We start from the raw sequence: 20,890 nt of genomic DNA on the forward strand, positions 1-20,890 counted from the left end.
TGTGTGTGTGTGTGTGTGTGTGAGAGTGTGTGTGGTCAGGTCAGCCTTTAGGAGGTTCAGCCGGTGGAGAGGCCAGGGAGTGGTAGCCCAGCAAGCCCACACCTGTGGGCCGGCTGCAGCTGGTTGGCGCTGCAGGTGGTCGAGGGGAGTGGGGGCAGGGTAGGGCAAAGCACTGAGACACACAGGTGACAACAGGCACCAGCCTGACATTTGGATGGAAGCACCGATTGGCCCAGGAGGGGGCCAGAAAGTCCAGGGTGGGGAGGGACAGGAAGGGTGGGGAGGGACAGGAAGGGTGGGGAGGGACAGGAAAAGTGGGAAGGTCTCAGGCCGCTGAGCCAGTGATGGGGCCTCCGGCTCCAGGCAGCCAGCCGGCTGACAGCAGGGAGGCCCAGAGCCAAGATGGAGATCGTGCACCTGCTCACAGAGGCTGAGTGACAGCTTGACAGACAAGCGTGATGGCCCTGCCCACTCCCAACCTGCCCAGGAGACAGCCTTTCAACAGGGTGGGGAGCGGGTGGTGCGAATGCATATATTGGGAAAGTAGGGAGCCTGGAAAACCTCTCCTCACAGCTTCTGGCACGAAGCCCCCATATCTACCTCTAGCCAGAGGTGAGAGACAGCAAGGTTGGGGGCAGTGGATGTGCGGGGTGTCGAGGACGGAAGAGTGCTGAGCTCCCTTTCCCACCCATTCATACACACACAAACACGCACACACGCGCGTGCAGGCTCACGCTCACACCCACTACACACACGCGATCCAGTTGACAGCCTGAGCTAAGAGACGGGTGTGGGGTGGCCGGGGATGGGTCACAATCGGAAAGGTGAACAGTGGCGAGAATGGCTGTAGAAAGATGCATAATTTTGCGTTATCCCTCACAGTGATGGGTTCTGTAAAGATCTTTCCTCCTTCTCTTCCTTTTCCTCTTAGAGCTCCTCTGCCCCCTCGAGACCCGCGGCGCTTGTTCCCCCTTCTCCTCTTGCTCTCGGCCTCAGACCGCCCGCGGGGGGACTCCAGGGCACTGGGTTCTTCCTACATCCTCCACCACAGCCAGCCCAGGGCGGAGAGGAGGGTCAGAGGCCCTGGGGGCCTTGGGGCCGAGTTCTCCAGGGATCCTGGGCCTGGGGAAAGAGAGAGAGGGTCAGGGGAGGAGGCCCAGAGTGGGGAGACCCCATGTGTGTCTCTCCCGAGCGTCTTGTCTCTGCTCTGAGGGTGTTGTCTGAGGATGCCTCCTGGGGACCTTTCTGGGCTTTCACTCAGTGTGCCTGTCCTCTGACTGTTTTAGTCTAAGCATCTGGCTGATGACTGTCTTCTCCACCTACAAAGCTCTCCCCACAGATCTTGGCAGGGCTGGCTTCTCCCGACCACTCAGGTCTCAGTTCAAATGTTACCCCCTCCAGGAAGCTTTCTCTGATGAGCTTATCCAATGCTACCATCCCCAATTCTATTATTTATTTTCTTCGTAGCCCTTATTGATATGCAAAATTTTTTTTTGCTTATTTATGTGTGTATGTATTCGTTGGCTTTTCATTTTACTTATGTGTCTACTTGTTTATTGCTTTTCTACTACTGCTAGACTGTAAGCTGTGTAAGTCCCTAGACCTTGGCTCTTTTGTGCATTGCTGTGTCCCGAGCACCCAATGCCTGGCCCTTAGTGGGCGCCCAATGAATGTGTCTGTAGAAGGGATCGGTTTCTTGCTCAGTCGAGGGTGCGTCTCTTTCCTAAGTTCGGGGACAGTCCGGGGTCGGCCCGGCATCTCCACCTCTCTGGCCCCGCCCACTCAGCCCCGGCCCCACCCACGCCGCTCCGGCCCCGCCCCTCCTGCCGCTCAGGGACGCACGCAGGAGCCGCATGGAGGCGCTGGACATTCCCAGCCGGTTGGCTGCGCGACACGTGTAGTTGCCGTAATGCCGGGCGCTCACGTTGGCGAAGAGAAGCATCGAGCGGGTGCGCTCCGTCTGCACCTTCAGGCCCTCGGCCGTGCCACTGCTCAGCCTGCCGGGGATCCGGGTCAGGGACCAGGCCGCAGGACCCCGGCCCGGGGCCCTCTCCAGGCGGAAAGCCCAACCCCCTGTCAGGCTCCCCGATTCCCTGGAGACCCTACATTCTGTTCCCTACCCCAGCGACCCCTAGCTTCGGGTTCTAGCGCCCCATGGATCTCGGGCCACTCCCACCGACGCCCCTCTCCAGGCAGCCTAGCCCCTCAGGGACACTGGACTCTCTCAGTGTGTACCTCCGACCACTAGGGGCACCCAGGCCCCGCTAGACCCCAGATGTAATGGTCCCCTAACCCTAAAACTTCTCTGCTGGATCTTCAGTATCGACCCCCACCCCAGACCTTCTTCCTGAAGAGCTGGAGGAGACCAGGCTCCAGCGTTCATCATCCTGGGACCCAAATTTCCAGTAAGCCACCAGTTTCCCTGGGGCTCAGAGGACCCCAACACCTAGAAGCCGGACCCTCAAGTTCTCAGGAGCCAGTACTCTGCTCCCTCTGCCCCCCTCCCCGCGGTCCAAAGGACCAAGGACCCCACCACCACCACCATCACCACCACGGCCGGCCCCGGTGCCGTCCTCACAGTCTGTCATCCTTGTACCACTGGAAATCCGCGGGGGGCACCGCCATAGCTTCACAGCGCAGGAGGGCGGCCCGGCCCACGGCTGTGCGGGCGCTGGTCACGTCCGTGATGGTCGGAGGATCTGGTGAGGGACCAGGGTCAGCGAATTCTCCTAGCCGGGTGGGGACGAAGGGGTCCCACCCCCAGCCCGCTCCTCTCTCCTTACCAGGAGTCCAGGTCTCCAGCATCCCCCCGCACAAAGACTCCTTCCTCGCGCAGACTCACCCCCTTCCTCCTCCCTCACACCCTTCATCCCCAGGGACCCAGGACCCGCCCCGCTTTCGTGCCCAGTGCCAGGGGGGCTCACAGTTGACTGTGACCAGCACGCGGCGGCTGTCAGGTGCAGAGTTAACCCCGTTGTGAGTCACGCACTCGTATTCCCCGGCCTGGCCCCGCTGGATGTCGTAAATCTCAAGGATCTCACCTTCCGAGGTGAAGCCATCTGTGGTGGGAGGGGAGGGGAGGGGGCGGGGCCAGACACAAACACTTAACACGGGACAACACGGGCACAACACGGACACACATCAGCGGGGCGGACAGCGCAGGGCCTGGAGTGCCCGGGTCAGTGGGAATGGGGAGGGGCTTGCCGGGCCTGGGATCTCCTGCTAGGGGTGGGACACAGAATGAGAATCTGGGGCTTAGTAACTAGAACCCAGTGGGGAGGGTCCTAGAATTGGGGGCGTTCAGGGGATACAGTGATCTGGGAGTCCATAACTCAGATCATGTGGCTCACAGGACCCAGTGGGGAGGATCCAGAGTTCTGGGATCTAGCCCTTGGGGCCCAAGGAATCAGGATCTGGTGACTGGGATCAGCAATCCAGATATCTGGGGTCTCATGACAGAGCGCTGGCTCAGAAGACCCTTTGGGACTCAGAGCATCCAGGGATCCAGAAACTCGAGACCCGGACTGTGGGGCTCAGATGAACCACTAGGGGAGGATCCAAGGATCTGAGACCTAGTTATTGGGTTCTGGGGTCTCAAGGGATCTACTGATTGGCACAATTGGTCTCCAAAGACCCAGTGAGTAAGGATCTAGGGATCTGGGAAATGGTAGTAGAGATCTAGGTAAAAGGGGAGTGGGTGATGTCTGGGACCTGGAATGTCCCTTTCAGGCCCCTTGGCACTCTGTTTGGGGGCAGCCATGGTTCTTAGCCCTAGCGCTGGAATCACTTGAAGGGCTTGTTCAGACAGACTGTGGTGGTGATGTGGGGAGGGGTGGTTCTGACTCGTTAACTCTGGGGTGGGCCAAAGAATGTGCATTTCTGTCAAGTTTCCAGGTGATGCCAATGCTGCCAGTCTGGGGACCACACTCTGAGAACCACTGGCCTAAGGCATCTGGCAGAGATGTAGTAATGTGAGCAGGAGACGGGAACGTGGGCCAGGGCCGTGGCTGTAACCTGGCTCTGGCCAGCTAGTGGTAGGGGTCTGAGTCCAGGAGAACCCTGTGAGCTGGGGGGAAAGAGACTGAGGCTACTGGGGTCGGGGATGTGGGGCAAGTTGGGATCTAGGAGGTGATTTGGAGGAAACAGCCCAGGCCTGGGATGGCAAGTGGGGAAGGCTCTAAGGCTCTGGGGTCTTCCAGTGAAATAACAGGACCAGGGTAGGAGGGGGAAATCCAGTCACCACAAGGGTTCCGGGGGAATCAAAGGAGGGGGGTAATGGGAGATTCTGGGTATCTAGCTAGGGATATGGGGAATTGAGGGGCCCAGACTGCGGAGTGGGGGAAGGGGCTTTCGGCCAGGGGTGGGGTCCTCACCTCGGAGCTGCCTCCAGGTGACCGTGGGCTCCGGCCGCCCCACGGCCAGGCAGAGCAGGTTCACATTGCTCCCCTCGTTCACGGTCACAGGCGAAGAGATATTCACGATGCGGGCAGGGACTGCAGGCCGGAGGGAAGGTTAGTGAGAGGCCAGATGTGGGCTCCCAAGACCCAGGATCCAGGCCTGGCCCCTCCTCCTTCAGACCAGGATCCAGGCCCCCAGCTCCTCTCCCCTCAGACCCAGGGGTCCAGGCCCCCGGCCCCTCCTCCCTCAGACCCAGGATCCAGGCCCCCGGCCCCTCCCCCCTCAGACCCAGGGGTCCAGCTGACACTCCTCTTTCTGTAAGCAATCCTGTGTGTTCCATTCCCTCTGGGTCTGGCTGCTTCTCCAGCTGCTGGTCTTGTCTTCCTAACTCCTTCTCAGTCTCTCTCCCCCTTCCTCCTAACTTGGTTTCTATTTTCTATCTTCTGGCCTGAATTCCTCCTTCCCCATCTCTATTTTTATTGATTAGTATTACTATTAAAAAAAATTATTTGACGAATGCTCGTATGGTGCTTACTGTGTGTAAGTTTACAGTGTTCTAAGTGTTTGGCAAAAATTAACCCATTAAACCCTCACTACTCCCTTCTGGGGTAGATGCTGCTCTACTCACCAATTCTAACACACAGGGGCGTTTCCCACCTCCACCCCACCCGTTTGCACATTTCTCCAATCAGGATGGCTTTATGATGTAGGACGCCAGTGTTTCACTGGGAGGGGTTTTTTGTTTTGTTGTTTTTCCATTTCTAGCCAGGCATAAAATAAAGGTGCCCCTTCCAGCTGACGATGTTTTGGACTTGATACATGACAGCGTCATCCCTGTTTTGCAGATGTGGAGTCTGAGACCGCCCGGCTCGCTCTGGGTCCCTCAGCCCCTGGGTGGTGGCGGTGAGCTTGGAACCTGGAGGAATCTGGCTTCAAGTCGGGGCTTGTCAACGGCCCCGCTGGGCTGTCCCTGTGGTCCTGTCTCTCCAAGTGCTCCCTGCACTCCAGACCACCTCTGATGCCATGTGAGGCAGCCTCCTGCCCTCTCCGTGGATTTCTCCAGCCCCACCTCTCCCACTCTGCGCATCCGGCCCCCGCACGTGCTGTTCTTTTTCCGGGACCAGCCCTGCACCCACCTGAAGGTCTCAGCTCAGACGTTATGTCTGGGAAGCTGCCTCTCCTTGGAAAGTCACCTCCAAAGGGGCAGGGACAGCCTGCCTGGCTCCTTCTTTGTCCCCAGCCCGCGGAGCAATGCTTACAGGTAGTAGGTGCTCCATAAACAGGGCTGAGTGAATGAATGCGGTCTTCCTCCGAGTCCACGCTCGGCCCTGTAGCTCTCCTGCCCTAGAAGTTGCCTGTGACTTTCCCTCCCTCTGCTTGGCTCGAATTCGTGAGGGCAGGGTGTGTGTCTGCCTTCCCATGGCTGTGTCCCAGGGATCGGCGAGGACACGAGGATCCCCTGCCCCCTGCGCCCGCCACCCGGGCCCATCCCGCCCACCCCCACCCAGGGCCTCAGCTGAGGGCTCACCGTGGACGATGAGGTAGACCTGAGTGGTGTACGGCTGGCGGCGGGTCTGGAAGGAGCAGGTGTAGAGGCCCTCGTCGCCCAGCCCCACCTGGGTGATGAGGATGGAGAACTCCTCGGGCGTGTTGGTGAGCAGCCGCACTCTCGGGTCACTGGTCCAGCGGTCGTTGCCCGCGTACAGGATGTTGGAGCGGTTCAGCCAGGCCACTCGGGTCACATGCTCGTCGATGAAGCAGCTGGCAGGGAGGACGAGGGCAAGATGGTTTTCTTCTCTCCCACACCACCCCCCCGGCCCTCCAGGGTCCCCCGTCACGGGGGCTTGGTGGTGGGGGGAGGAAGGCCCACTGCATCTCCAGTTCCCACTGCAGTCCTTGGAGGCAGGTGTGACTGCGCCCACTTTACAGGTGGGCAAACTGAGCCTCAGAGAGGGAGAGCTGTGAGCCCAAGTGCACAACAGAATGACAGCTGATGGTTATTGAGTGATTGTTGTGTGTCAGAGACCCAAAAAGAGGGGGAAAGACACACTGGGGGAGAGGGACAAAGGTGCAGAATGATGAGGGACCCAGAGATAGAAGGACAGAGACCCAGAGAGAGGGGGACAGAGACTCAGAGAGGGGGGACAGGGATCCAGAGAGAGGGGGACAGACCCAGACTGGGGAGGCAGAGAGCTGGGGTGTGTAACCCTGGCTCTCACCGAGAAGCCACAGTGTGCCAGGCTCTCTAAGCTCAGGGCGTGTGTACAGACTCTTGAATCCTCACAACAACCCAGGTGGTGGTCACCATTCCTCCACCCATTTGACAGATGGGGACACTGAGGCCCAGGGGTGGGCCTGGGCCCAGAGTCTGGGCCCCAATGACCTCTCTCTTGACAGGGAGGTGTGGGCTGTGCCTGGAGATCAGGACCATTTCCCCCCAAGGAAGGTGAAGGGGCAGCACCCTCCGGGTCTCCCTACCTTAGCGTGGCGTTGTCACCTTCGCACACTGTGTAGTTGTCCGCAGGGGAGCTGAACTCCAGGCTCTGGGACAGCAGCCCTGTGGAAGGGAGAGCAGCTCAGCTCAGCAGGACTGTACACATCTGTATACACACACACACACACACACACACACACACACACACACCCCTGCAGATACAGACACTTCCCACACCCACCGGCATACACGTTCACTGTTGTTTTCAGAGACACACATGGCAGACACACTCAGAGCAGACACACGCAACACCTTCCCACAAGCCCACACTGACCCAGACAGACTGGGACACACAAACCTATGCACCTCCAGAGACAGCACACAATCACACGTGTATGTGCACACAGACACACATACACCAATACATATACACACTCAGAGATGCTGTGTACAGACGTGCACACACACAGACATATGCACAGATTCACAATTACAGAACTGCATATGTGCAGATACAAAGATATGCACAGATGTGCACACAGGTACGTATACAAGCACAGATACACATGTACACAGACACACATGCAGACATGGCACGAGGCACACACATACATGTTCACAGTGTACAGACACACATACACACAGATTCAAGAATACACACATACACAGATATCCGCGTACACAGGCACACATACACATATTCACAGACTCATGGGTACATAGATACACATATACACAGATACATATACAGATGTAACAGACACATGCACACAGATACACACAGTTACACATATTAATTCAGAAACACGTGGAAAGACACGCTTCAGGGAGATCCTCAACACCCACATAAGCGCACACAGACATCCAGACATGCAAATGCAAACACGCACACAAACGCGGATGGACACAAATATCCACGTGGACACACGTCTATCACAGACGCCCAGGACGCACTGAGGCGTGCTACAGAGAGCCTCGCGTCTACACAGACTCCCCCGTGTGCCCGTGCCCGGTGGGGCACGCTCTTGAGGGCGCATGCCCACGCCTGCCTGCGCGCTGCAGCGCCCCCCCCACCCCCGCCATTCATCTCTCTGTGGACCGTGGCCAGCGGCTGGACCGGGGCCAGGGAGTGGGAGCTGGGCACGCGGAGGCGGCGGATGGAGACAGCACCAGGAGGGGAAAGGAGGCGGCCGGATGACCTTGGACACCAGGGCGGCACGGGTCTACACAGGGCTGCCCTGGCCCCCACCCCAGGATGAGGACCTAATTAATCTAATGAGTTAATTGCCCGTGCCCCGCCAACGACTCCCAGAGGCCCTCTCCATCAGCAGCGCCTCTGGACGGGGCTGGGCCAGAGCCAGTGCGGTGGTCTCGCCAGGCCCTGGGGGTTTGCAGCCCCTCACCCTGGGCTCGCCCGGGCCAGAGTCGCTCCTGTAATCTGAAGGGCCCTGGAGGGAGGGAAGGGACTTGCCCGTCCTGAGCTGTGCAGAGAGGATGCTGCCACGCAGAACCCTAGGAAGGAAGGGGCGGCCAGGGGACAGACAGACACACACACAGTCACCAAGGTCCAGGAAAGATGCGCAGAGCCAGCCCCGGGGCCAGGAGATAGTCCCACGCATGGCAATGGGTCCTGCTCAGCGGGACAGAGACCTAAATACTCATGCTGACGCACACAGCCCAGGACACACACCCAGCAGAAGGTCAGTTAGAAAAGACAACTCTCTCCCAGAAGCATGCCTCTCAACCACCGGAGGGACATGGCACCCTGATCCGCCCCACCATATACAACCGGCCCCACACGGTTACACTGACACCAGCGGGCCCTCACACGCAGGTGCAAAGTCTACACATGGTTACAGCCCTACCTGGAGGGCTGTCTCTCTCTCTCTCTCTCTCACACACACACATACACACACACACTGGCTGAATTGGTCACAGTGACACTACCAGCCGGAGGGCTGTGCTCATCCCCACGCCCTACCTTGGAAAGTCGTGCATGAAGATACGGCCTGTGCAGTGATACAGCGACACAGTTGTAGCCTCTCAAATACAAAGGGGCTGCCCTGGGCCAAGAACCGGGTGCATGCACTCACGCTGTCACCTCTGATCACATCACACACAGCCCTATCCGCACACCCGCCACCCCCACAGGATTTGTCATACCCCTGGTCACACACATCCTAGACCAAGGTTTCTCCATCTCGGCACCATTGACATTGGGGGCTGGGTGATTCTTCATTGTGGGGCCGTCCTGTGCAGTGTAGGATGTTCCGCAGCTCCCCTGGCCTCGACCCCCTAGATGCCAGTAGCTCCCCTGCCCCAACCAAATTACATTGCCAGATACCTCCCAGGGGGCAAAATCACCCCACCTGCCCCCCTCCCCCCAGCCCTGTGACAGCCACTGTCCAGGGTTTAAGGAGGACAACCCCAGTCTGGGGGTTGCAGAGGAAGCTGTCTAAGGTGCCCCACTTCAGGGAAGAACCCGGGACTCCTGAGCTCAGGCTAGGGCCCTGGGGTGGGGAGTGGACCTCACAGAGGTGGGCAGGATCTTAATCACATGTACAGCAGACAGAAAGACAGACAGACGCACACTCCTTGCCAGAGGGATCTTTCCAACACTCGGCATGGCCCCCAGGACGAAGCTCCAGCCCCTCAGCCTGGAGTCCGGGGCCCCGGCATCACTCTCCTGCCTCCTCTCCCCTAGTGTAGCCCAGCTCTGCATTTCCCACTTTTTCTCCCCTCTCCCTCCTTCCCACTGTTTCCCATCAAAACGCTTCTCCTTCTCCAGGGACCTCCTAGGAGAGATGGCCCATCCGAGCCCATGTGAGCTCCCGCTCTGCTCCCAGGGCTCCGTGGATCAGAGTTCTCTGCCTCCCCCAGCTGCCTCTCCAGGGCAGGGCCTGGCTCAGGCCATCTGTTTCCCCAGCATGCCCAGCTGGGCCCTGGCTGCGGGCAGTCTTGGGAGATGAGTGATGAAGTTATCTCAAGTGGGTCTTCGATTCCTGGTCTGTGTGTCTATAAATTTGGATGTTGTGGGTCTGCATGTCTGTCTCATGCAGTTCCCAGACTCCAGGCTCAGGAGGACCCTCCATGCTGTGTGACCTTGGGTAAGTCCCTTCCCCTCTCTGGGCTTCGGTAAATGGGGGTGGGGGTCAGGTTAGCCATTCCACCACCCTGTCACTGGGCCCAGCCCCTCCCTCTGTCTCAGTCCCAGTCACCCTGCACTGTTTTCAGGTCTGCTTTCCTCACCAGACGGGAGCCTCTTAGGGCAGGGCCTGGGTCTCCCCACCTCCAGCATCACCCAGCTCAGGGCCTGGTCCACAGGAGGCCTCAAGAGATGTTTAATATAAAAACAAACAAGCTAGTGCACATGAGGTCCCCTCTGCAGGAATTCTGCTTGGGAAACTCTGACTCCCTACTCCCTCCAGCCCTAGTCTGTGTTCCCACAATGCCTGGACTACCTCCCTTACAGCTGTGGTGACTGTATCTGTCTCCCCCAGCAGACTATAAGTTTCTTTTTTTTTTTTTGAGCATACCACGTGGCATGTGGGATCTTTGTTCCCTGACCAGGGATTGAACCCGTGCCCCCTGCAGTGGAAGTGCGGAGTCCTAACCCCTGGACCGCCAGGGAAGTCCCAGCTATAAGTTTCTTGAGGGCAGAGCCTGGGTCTGACTCAGGTCTGTATCCCCAACATCTTCCAGCACAGGGCCTGGCCTGGAAAGCCTTGGGAAATATTTGTTGAATGAGTGAATGTAAATGGATTCCTACAACATGCTTTGCCACGTCTTGGACTCTTACACATTCTTCAAAGCCCCAACTCAAACGACCCCTCCTCCAGAAGGACCTCCCTGACTGTTCAAGGCAGAGAGCCTCCACTCTCTCTACTGCGTACCCTCTGACTCAGCTGGGACAGTGTCCAGGGGTGTCTTCCCTACCTGGCCAGGAGTCCCCTGAGGGCCGAATCTTGGTTGTGTCCCCCAGAGCTGGGCTTAGCTCCGAGCAGGGAACTGTTTGTAGAGGGGATGGATGGTCTCTAGAGACTCGCTAAGAAAGCCCTAAGGAGTCTGGGCTGATAGATCAAATGTCTGTCCCCCCGTTTCTTGGCTGGGTGACCCCCAGCCAGTCTAAGCCTCAGTTTCCCCAACTGTAGAAAGGAGAAAAACAGTAGTTCGTCCCCCGGAGGGTTTTTTGTCAGGGATTCCATGAGAACGTGCAAGCAAAATGTTTAGCTCAGCACTTAGCAAGCAAAAAGGGCCCAAGAAATGCTAGCTGTTCCTAACAGCACCTTCTTTTTAAAGAAACATCTATTGTTATCTCCCGGTTCGGTGTCGGTCCCCCGGGAGTGGAGGGAGTGGGGCAGAGCAGACCTGGCCTGTAGGTTGCTCTATGCCCAGCACCCACGCGAGTCGGCGACGCATGTACAGACGCGCTGTCAGCGTCTGATCTGCCACGACCCTGCCAGCATGACCAGGCTGCAAAAAGAACGGACCGGGGAGCCGGGCTGCCAGGGTTGAAATTCCAGCTGTGCCACTGGGTTGCACAAGTTACTTCCCCTCCCTGAGACTCAGTTTCCCCACCTGTAAGTGGGGATGATCGTCGTGCCTCCCTCATTGGGTTGTGGGGGAGAGGATGGGGGAGGTCACCCAAGCAACGGGCTCTATACAGTGCCTGCTAGTTAAGTGCTTGCAAACAGCTCTATGTGTGTTGACTGATAGGATGCTTACGGGGCAGGTGCCAGCCTGGCAGGAGATCCAGTGGTGATGGGACGGACCACACGGGTCTCTGCCAGTCCAGACCAGTGGCTCTCATACCCGTTTGATAAACCAAGGGATGAAGGTTGCAGTGGGTGAATTCCCTTCTCTTGAGAGAAGGGGATTTCTGGGACTTCCCTGGTGGTGCAGTGGTTAAGAATCCGCCTGCCAATGCAGGGGACATGGCTTCGAGCCCTGGTCCGGGAAGATCCCACGTGTCGCGGAGCAACAAAGCCCACGAGCCACAACTACTGAGCCTGCGCTCTAGAGCCCTCGAGCCACAAATACTGAGCCCGCGGGCCGCAACTGCTGAAGCCTGTATGCCTAGAGCCCATGCTCCGCAACAAGAGAAGCTTGTTGAAGATTAGCCCCTGCTCGCCGCAACTAGAGAAAGCCTGCGTGCAGCAACAAAGACCCAACGCAGCCAAACAACAAAAAAAAAACAACAGAAAAAAAAAAAAAAGAGAAGGGGATTTCTAACAAGCTGAGTGACCTTGAGTTGGAGATAAGAACCATCTGCCGCCCCTCAAAGGAACTTAGGTGGAAATGGGACCCTCCAATGCAGGAGATGCTTAGATTCCACCATCCCAGAACTCACAGATGGGGAACCCGAGGCCCAGGAGTGTGTGTGAACTTGTGGCGGGCGTCTGGGGAGCTGGTGGCAGAAGCCCGGCTGGAGGGAGGGGTGGGGGCCACGTGAGTGAGGGTCCGTGTGGCTTTGGCAGGGAAGAGCCGTGAGAAGGGGCTGGGCCTGGTCTAACGGCCACTGAGGAGCCCCCAGAGCCCTCTTCCTCTTTGCTGATCTCCCAAGTCCTTCTTATCATTGATGCCCGCAGTCTGGTTGCAGAGCCAAGAGCCCGGGAACCTTCCACATGCTGCCTGTTCCTTTCCGCTGGTTCTCACCGCAGGGCCTTTGCCTCTGCCGTTCCCTCGGGATCTTTCCAAGGCTGGTTTCTCCCGACCTTTCAGCCTGAACTTCCCCTCAGCTGCTCAGACACCACCTGAGGTCACAAGGCCAACTTGTCTGCCGAGTCATTCTTTTTTTTTTTTTTTCTCGGTACGCCGGCCTCTCACTGCTGTGGCTTCTCCCGTTGCGGAGCACGGCCTCCGGACGCTCAGGCTCAGCGGCCATGGCTCACGGGTCCAGTCGCTCGGCGGCATGGGGGATCTTCCCGGACCGGGGCACGAACCCGCGTCCCCTGCATCGGCAGGTGGACTCTCAACCACTGCGCCACCAGGGAAGCTCTGCCGAGTCATTCTTATTTTCTCTACGTGAATCGTCACATTCTGAAATTAGCTGTTTACTTCTGAGGTTTTTTTTTAGTTTGTGGATCTCTCTCCATCCCACTAGGATGTAAGCTCTGCGAGGGCAGGGACTTCACTGCTGTGTTTATAGATTCCCAGTGCTTAGAACAGCGACTATGTGCGCAGTAAATACCTGTTAAATGAGCCGATGAGGTGGCGCCCCCAGTCCAGACAAACCTGGGGGGTTCACCCACGCCCAGGTTCACCCTGTCCCCACTCCGTAATATGGCAAAAGAATTGCCCCCAAATCTCCTGCAGCATCTACTTTTGTAAGTGGATGTATGTGTGTGTGTTGGCATAAAGAATTTAGGGGAAAAAAAAAAAAAAAGGAACGATAGAATAATATCTACAGATGTTGGGGAGGTAGAGTTAAGTGGAAAAAAAAAGCCAGTTTTGCAGAGAAATGGCTGTATTTTGTTTCTATCTGGGGAAAAACATCAACAAACTAACCAATCCCTTACAGATGCTGAACTGCGTGTCTGATGGTGTAGGTGGGAGAAGGCTGGGGACGCCGGCTCCCTCTCGAGAGTGGGTTTGGGGAGGGTAGGGGAGCGGGACACAGTGGGGTTTGCTCTTATGCATATTTGTAGTGGATGCTTTCCTCCCGTAATCTGGAAACCATCCAATGAATAAAAGAGAGGAGGAGATGCAGTTTGGTGTATCTTCCACCGGCTTTTGCTCAGCCCCAATGGTCAGAGGGTGGTGGGTGAGGGGGGCTCTCTTTCTGCCTCCCTAATCCCGTCTCAGCTCATCCCCCACCCCGCCCTGTCCCCCTTGCTTGCAGTTCTCTGATGGGGGACAAAAGGCTCAGAGATGGGACTGGACTTGACCTAGGTCACAGACCACCTCCTGGCTCCACTAAGATCCCAGCCCAGCACCTGTGAACAGCAGTGATTTCTAGGGTTCTGAAGAGTAGAAGTAGAAGGAAATGGGAAGTTACTTGAGAGCGAAGGAAGAGAGACAGAGAGAGAGCTAACGGGAGACAGCCAGAGACAGTGAAAGGACAAGGAGGAAAATGAGTGGGCGAGATGAGACGTGAGCTCCCAGAAGTGAATGAGGACCAAGGTACATCTCAGGGGCCAGAAAGAGGCAGAGAGACACACGGGCTGTGACATGGAGACGCAGTTCCAGAGGCAGGGAGGGACACGTGAAATTGTGCTGAGCCCAGCAGGGATGGAGAGAAGGGGACCCAGAGACAGAGACAAATGGAATGTCACCCAGAGCCAGGGAGCCTCCGGAAATGGCCGAGACGTGAGAGAGACCTAAAGAGACAAGTGACAGAGACAGAGACACAGACAGGCAGGGATTCAGACGGGTCAAGTCTGAGGGGCACTCAGACGGTCTGCACCAGGGAGGGAGTGAGCCTCCGGCTCATTATCCTGTGTCCTGTGTGTGCAGGGCCGGGTTTGTGTGACCGTGGGTGTCTGCAGGTGCGGCTCCGGGTCAGACCAGGGGGATGGGTGTTTATGTGGCTGTGCGAGATCGGTGTGTGTGGGCGGGTGGCTGAGAGCCGCTGTCGCTGTCTCGCTGAGACTGTTGGGGGTTCTAGGGTGTTCCCGATTGTGTGTCCCTAACTCTGTGATCCTGGCTTGGGGCAGGGCCTGGGGGAATGCTCTGGAAGCACAGAATTAACCCTGTCCCCTGCCCCCTGCCTCCTTGCTCTCCCCTCCTCTCCTTTGGGGGCATCTCCTGGACCATCCCCAGGTTGCCAGCCCGCTGGGGAGACACGAGATCCAGCTACACGTCCTCTAAACAGAGACTGCCAAGTTCACTCCCCAGCCCCCCCACCACTTTCCATTCTCCCCTTCCTGCTCTACGAAAGACCAGCCCCAGTCCCCCTCCCCCACTGGGAGGGCTGAGTTTAACCCTTTGACCCCGTGTTAACCCTTCCCTTCCCTCCCTCCTCAATCTGCCCGTCTCTTAGGCTCCGTCCTGCCCCGAACCCAAATATTCAGCCAGAGCTTTCCACATCTGAGTCCCCAGCCCAGCACCCCAACTTCTTGGATCTCCAGCTCCATTGCCCCCCACATAACTGCAACCGTCCAAATACTAATGCTTTCTCCCAACCTAGACCACCCAGCTGGGGGATTTCAGCTGCTTCCCAGCTGGGAGACCAGACCCCACCCCCTTCTTTTCCCGGCCCTGGGACGGAGGTCTATAGACACCCCTGCCCCCTCCTCTTACTGACCCTGGGAAGACACCATCCCCCCAACCTTTCCCCAGAAACGCCTACCCCAGCCCTCAGGCAGGGACCCCCTGCGGGACCATCTCCACGCAGAGCTGAAGACCCCCGACGGGGCATCCCCCTTCCTACCCTCCTCCCACCCCCACCAACTCAGTTCAGAGATCCTGCCCGGGGACCCTTACTTAGCTTCTGAGCTCCCTCCCCGATCCCGAGCCGCAGACTCCCGACCCCAGGCCGGGACCAGGTGTCCGAGACCCTCTCGCCGGCCCGGAGAAGCAGACCTCCGCCCCTAGGCCCAGGCTCGGGCCCCAGGACGCGGACCCCCGCCCCCGGGCATGGATCCAGACGTCCGAGGACCCCTTTCCCAGCCAGAGGATGCAGCCCCCGCCCCCGGGCCCAGACCTCCGCGTCCGGGGGCCTCCTCTTCCCTGCTCAGGGTTGCGCCCTCCCCCGCCCCCAATCCCCGCCCGGGACCCTGGAGTCCCGGCCGAGCCCCCCGCCCCCGGCGCTGCGGTACCTCGACTGATGACGGCCAGGCCGGCCAGGGCGGCGGCGGCGAGAAGCCGGAGCCGGGCCCCGGGCGCAGGGGGGGGCATCGCGGCAGCAGTGGCGCGAAGGGGGAGGGGAAAGGGGGGGCCGGTCCGGGGCGCGCGAGGCCTGGGGGGAGAGGGGGAGGGGGAGGGGGACCCCGCCTGCGGCTGCACCGGCCCGGGGGGCGGCGGGGGCGGGGGGAGGGGGCTGGGGGGGCGCGACGAGGCGGCCGGAGCTGCTGCAGACCCGGGGAGGGGGCGGTGCTGACGGGCAGGAAGGCCGACCAATCAGGGGAGGCGGGGGGCCAGGGAGGCGGGGCCGAGGAGGGTTGCTCTTTGGAGGGAGAGGCCTTTGTTACTGCGGCCCGGCCCCTACCCCCTCCCGCCCCCTCGATCCACAGGGCTTCCCACCTCGGATCCCTAGAACCCCGGGTCTGGGACACTTTTCCTGGAGCTCACCTCCCTCCTGCTTCAGGTCCCAATCTCATCCTCCCTCAGACCCAGAAATTCCGGCCCCCCAACCCCAGGAGTCCGGCCCCCAGCCTCCTCAGGCCCAGGAGTCTGCTCGCCAAGTCCCCACCTCCCCCAGACCCAGGAATCAGAACTCCCAGCCCCCTCTTCCTGTGGGACATAGTTCCGCTTCTCCATCTACTTTCATGAATAACACTGACTTTGGGGTGAAATTTCCTTCTTCTGTCCATCCCAACCCTCATCCCCAGGAAAATAGGGGAATGGGGAGAGACTGGGGGACCTGACCTTGGGAGATGGTAATCCAGGGTTCAGGTACGGAGAATCCCCACTGCTCATTCTTTCAGTCACTTGGCTGCGGGTGGGACCTTGGACAAGTCACTTCTTTCCCCAGAATCTCAGTGTCTTCCCTGCAAGATGGAATCATCTCTATTTCTCAAGGTTATTGAGAAGAATAACGGAGATTCTGGGGAGGGTGCTAGCTCAGCCCAGTGCCCTAACAACCTGAAGTTAGCTCTTCCTCCTGGTCCCACTATGCATCCATTTACCGGGTATAGTCCTCCCTCCTGGCCCACCAGGTGAGGCATCCCTGTCCCCTGTGCCCCCATCTAGCCTCTGAGGCAAGAGAACAATCCCTGAGCCTACTCCATGGCTGGGGCACTTGGAAGCAGAAGTTTTTGAAGTCACCCCCTAGGGGCTGTTTAACTGCAAAAGCACATCCATCCTCTATTCCTCCCCCCAACCCCCAAATCCAATCTGTCTGCAAGAGAAGCTAGCTTGGCCTCCACCTTCAAAACAGATCTCTACTCTGTCCTCTTCTTCCCACTCCACCCTTCCCTGAGCTGTCACGTCTCCCCTGGATGACTGCTCTGAAGGCAGCAGCCAATGCCCTGGTCTCTAGGCCTCCACCTTCAGATCAACAAGCACTGAACTCATAGACCAGCTGATGCTACTGCACTGCCTCACTCGCTCAACTCCAGCTGCTGTGGCCTTCATTCGGCTCCCTGAACAAGCCCAACTTGTTCCAACCTCAGGGCCTTTGCACTTGCTGTTACCTCTGCCGGAACGCTCTTCTCACCAGATTGGCACAAGACTCTTATCATTCAGGTCTCACCTTTCAGAAGCCTTTGTTGGGACTTCCCTGGTGGTCCAGTGGTAAAGAATCTGCCTTACAACGCAGGGGACGTGGGTTCGATCCCTGGTCAGGGAACTAAGATCCCGCATGCCTCGGGACAAGCCCGCATGCCACAGCTGCTGAGCTCGCGCGCCTCAACTAGAGAGCCTTTGAGCCACAACTGCAGTGCACACATGCCCTGGAGCCCACGCGCCACAACTAGAGAAGAGAAAAATCCACCACCACAACCAGAGAGAAGCCCACGCGTGACGGTGAAGAGACGGCGTGCTGCAACTAAGACCTGACACAGCCAAAAATAAATAAAGAAATTGAATAAAAAAATAATAAATCTTAAAAAATAAGCCTTTGTTGATCATGCTATCCAAAGTAACCCCCACTCCCAATGCAACAGCTCTCTGTGACATTGGTTTTGTTTTCTCCATAGCCTTTACCGTTCCCTTATTTCACGTGTTCACTTGTTTGTTTCCAGTCACTTCCCTTCCCCTGCATCTCCCGCTTCCAGAATGTAAGCTTTGCTAAGGCAGGGTTTTGTGTTTTTGTTTGTTTGTTTAATTGAGGTATAGTTGATTTGCAATATTATATTAGTTTCAGGTGTACAATATAGTGATTCAAAATTTTTACAGATTTTACTCCATTTAAAGTTATAAAATACTGGTTCTATTCCCTGTGCTATACAATATAATCCTATAGTTTATTTCTTTTTTTTTTTTTTTTGTGGTACTCGGGCCTCTCACTGTTGTGGCCTCTCCCGTTGCGGAGCACAGGCTCCGGACGCGCAGGCTCAGCGGCCATGGCTCACGGGCCCAGCCGCTCCGCGGCATGTGGGATCTTCCCGGACCGGGGCACGAACCCGTGTCCCCTGCATCGGCAGGCGGACTCTCAACCACCGCGCCACCAGGGAAGCCCCAGTTTATTTCTTTTATACGTAGTAGTTTGTACCTCTTAATCCTCCACCCCATCTTGCCCCTCCCCCTTCCCTCTCCCCACTGGTAACCATTAGTTTGTTCTCTACACCTGTGAGTCTGTTTCTGTTTTGTTATATTCATCCGTTTGTTTTATTTTTTAGATTCCACATATAAGTGATAACATACAGTATTTGTCTGTCTGACTTATTTTACTAAGCATAATACCCTCCGGGTTCATCCATGTTGTTGCAAAAGGCAAAATTTCATTCTTTTTTCTTTTGGCTTAGTGATATTCATATATGTACATATATGAATATTTATCCATTTATCTGTTGATGGACACTTAGGTTGCTACCATGTCTTGGCTATTGTAAATAATGCTGCTATGAACACTGGGGTGCATGTGTCTTTTCAAATTAGTGTTTTTCATTTTCTTTGCATATATGCCCAGGAGTAGAATTGCTGGATCATATGGTTGTACTATTTTATTTTTTTGAGGAACCTCCCTACTGTTTTCCACAGTGGCTGCACCAATTTACATTCCCCCCAACAGTGTAGAAGAGTTCTCTTTTCTCCACATCCTCTCCAGCATTTGTTATCTGTGCTTTTTGCTGATAGCCATTCTGACAGGCGTGAGGTGAGAGCTCAGTGTGGTTTTGATTTTCATTTCTCTGGTGATTAGCAATGTTGAGCATCTAGGACAGGTTTTTTGTTTGTTTGTTTTTGTCGGCTTTTGCTCAAGGCTTATCTCCAGAGCTTAGCCCAGTGACTGACACCTAGTAGGTACTCAACAAATATGTATTGTATGCATGGGTTGGATGAGTTGCTAGCCCTATTTGGATAGATGGAGAGAACGAAGATCCAGAGAGGGAAAGGGACCCACCCACGTTAACACAGCCAGGTGGCGTAAGAGCTGGCGGTGTGCCGCTGCTTGTTCACACTGATTTGTGAGAACTGATGGTTAAGTTTTCAGGAATTTTCAAAATGGATGTTAAACAATTGTTAGCCTGAAATTGGACGTGATGGAAGTATTTACACGGTGGCAACTGGCAAACACTACAAATCAGTACTTTTTGTCTGAGAGCCGTTGTACCAACACACCCCTGTACAAAATCCATTGGGGTCCTGGCAAAAGGTCATTTATTGCTTCCCTATGATGAGGCTTAGGTTGAGGACAGGGTTCTCTCTTCCTGGAATGACCCATCCCAGGTCTGATGACAATATGAGCACTTCCTATGCAGAAGATGCAGGCATCTTTCTGAGCACATTTTACATTCTCCTTGAAGCCTTATGATGTCCCTGTGGGTGTGTCTTATCTTTACCTCTGTTTCACAGATGAGGAAACAGACATAGAGAAGTAAAAGCAGAGAAGTAAAAAAGTAAAGGAATTCCCAAAAGCTGTAGACACAGCTGAAGACATTTGCCATATGTGTATCTGATAACGAACTTATAGCCAGACTATATCAATGTAAAGAGCTCCCACAAATCAACAACAAAAGAGACGATTCAATTTTTAAATGGGCAAAAGACTTGGACAAATACTTCACAGAAAGAGGATTTCTAATAAGCACCTGAAAAAAATACCCAACACCATTAGTCATCAGGGAAATCAAATCAAGACCACTCACTAGAATGGCTAAAAGGATTGATAGTAGCAAGTGTTGGCAAGGGAGTGGAGCACCTGGAACTCTCATACCCTGCAAGCTTACTTGCCCTTTGACCTCAAGGGGGGTCTGGCCAAAGGGAGGCACAGGCAGAACACTGAAGGGTGGCTGGAGAATGCTCTGGTCCTTGCCCGCTGCCCTACATTGGGGCCTGTCAGGTGGCCCCTTGGCCACGGCTCCGGTTCTCAATAAGGCCTCAGAGACACCGTTTCTCTCCCTAGTTCCTCAAGGACACAGCAGAATTTGGAAGGAATCTTTTCCTTTTGTTCCTGGTTCCTGGGAGCCTTACCATCCCTGTATCCCTAACCCTGCTCGCACCTCTGTGAATGGTACCTTTATCACAAAGTCTGTTTAGGAATCCCACTGGAGGTGGCTGTCTCTTTCCGGCCAGGACCCCTGCTGTCCTAACACTATTGGGGTTTCACAGTCGAGGCCCAAAGTCCCCTGAAAATGATGCTTAGAAGGCTCAGGAGTGTGGAAGATGCTCCATTTCATACCTAACAAGTGAAATAAAGATTCTGATGGCCACAGATACTATTTTTTCATACACTGGATAGGCAAAGTTCAAAGGACCCAGAAACACACCAGGTTGGCGATAGCAGTCGTTGACAAGAGTGAAATCGGTTCCCTTTCTATGAAGGTCACGTTGGCATCATCCCTGGAAACTATGTACCTCACCCTTAACCTTGAAAGTCCATATCCAGAATTTTCTCCTGCAGGTGTATTCTCATTCATGCCCAACGGCTGAGGGACCAGATCATCAATATAGCATTGTCTGCAGTGCTCAGAGGACAAACTACCTAAATTACTCAACAAAGGACTGGTTTGATACATTATATGCATTGATAGGCAGCTGGTAAAGAGTGAGGTTAATGATACAGACTGTGTGGTGTTCTGTAAGTGAAAGGAAGCAAAGTACATAATGCAAATGTGTAACACACACATATGCTTGTAGGTCCATCTTATTCCTCTAGAATAGGCTTTCTCAGTCTTGGCATCGCTGACATTTGGGGCTGGGTGATTCTTTATGGTGGGGGCTGCCCTGTGTGTTGAAGGGTGTTAACCAGCATCCCGGGACTCCACCCACTAGATGTCATGACAACCCAGACGGTCC

At 56.0% G+C, this 20,890-nt stretch overlaps 1 protein-coding gene across 1 annotated transcript; it reads right to left on the reverse strand.

Annotated features, from left to right (window-relative positions):
- Positions 1-206: 206 nt before the first annotated feature.
- Positions 207-15,670, reverse strand: IGLON5 (IgLON family member 5). The gene is made up of 8 exons (XM_022586181.2): positions 15,592-15,670; positions 6,877-6,955; positions 5,927-6,159; positions 4,374-4,493; positions 2,925-3,059; positions 2,579-2,699; positions 1,843-1,997; positions 207-1,122 (listed from the first exon to the last, which is right to left on the reverse strand). Exons 1-8 carry the CDS (start codon positions 15,668-15,670, stop codon positions 1,034-1,036), a joined length of 1,011 nt encoding a protein of 336 aa, XP_022441889.1. The 3' UTR covers positions 207-1,033.
- Between the last annotated feature and the right edge of the window lie 5,220 nt (positions 15,671-20,890).

Source organism: Delphinapterus leucas, chromosome 20, assembly GCF_059928025.1.
Source record: "Delphinapterus leucas isolate spDelLeu-1000000601 "Yukka" chromosome 20, BTC_Dleu_Yukka2, whole genome shotgun sequence".
NCBI lineage: Eukaryota > Metazoa > Chordata > Mammalia > Artiodactyla > Monodontidae > Delphinapterus > Delphinapterus leucas.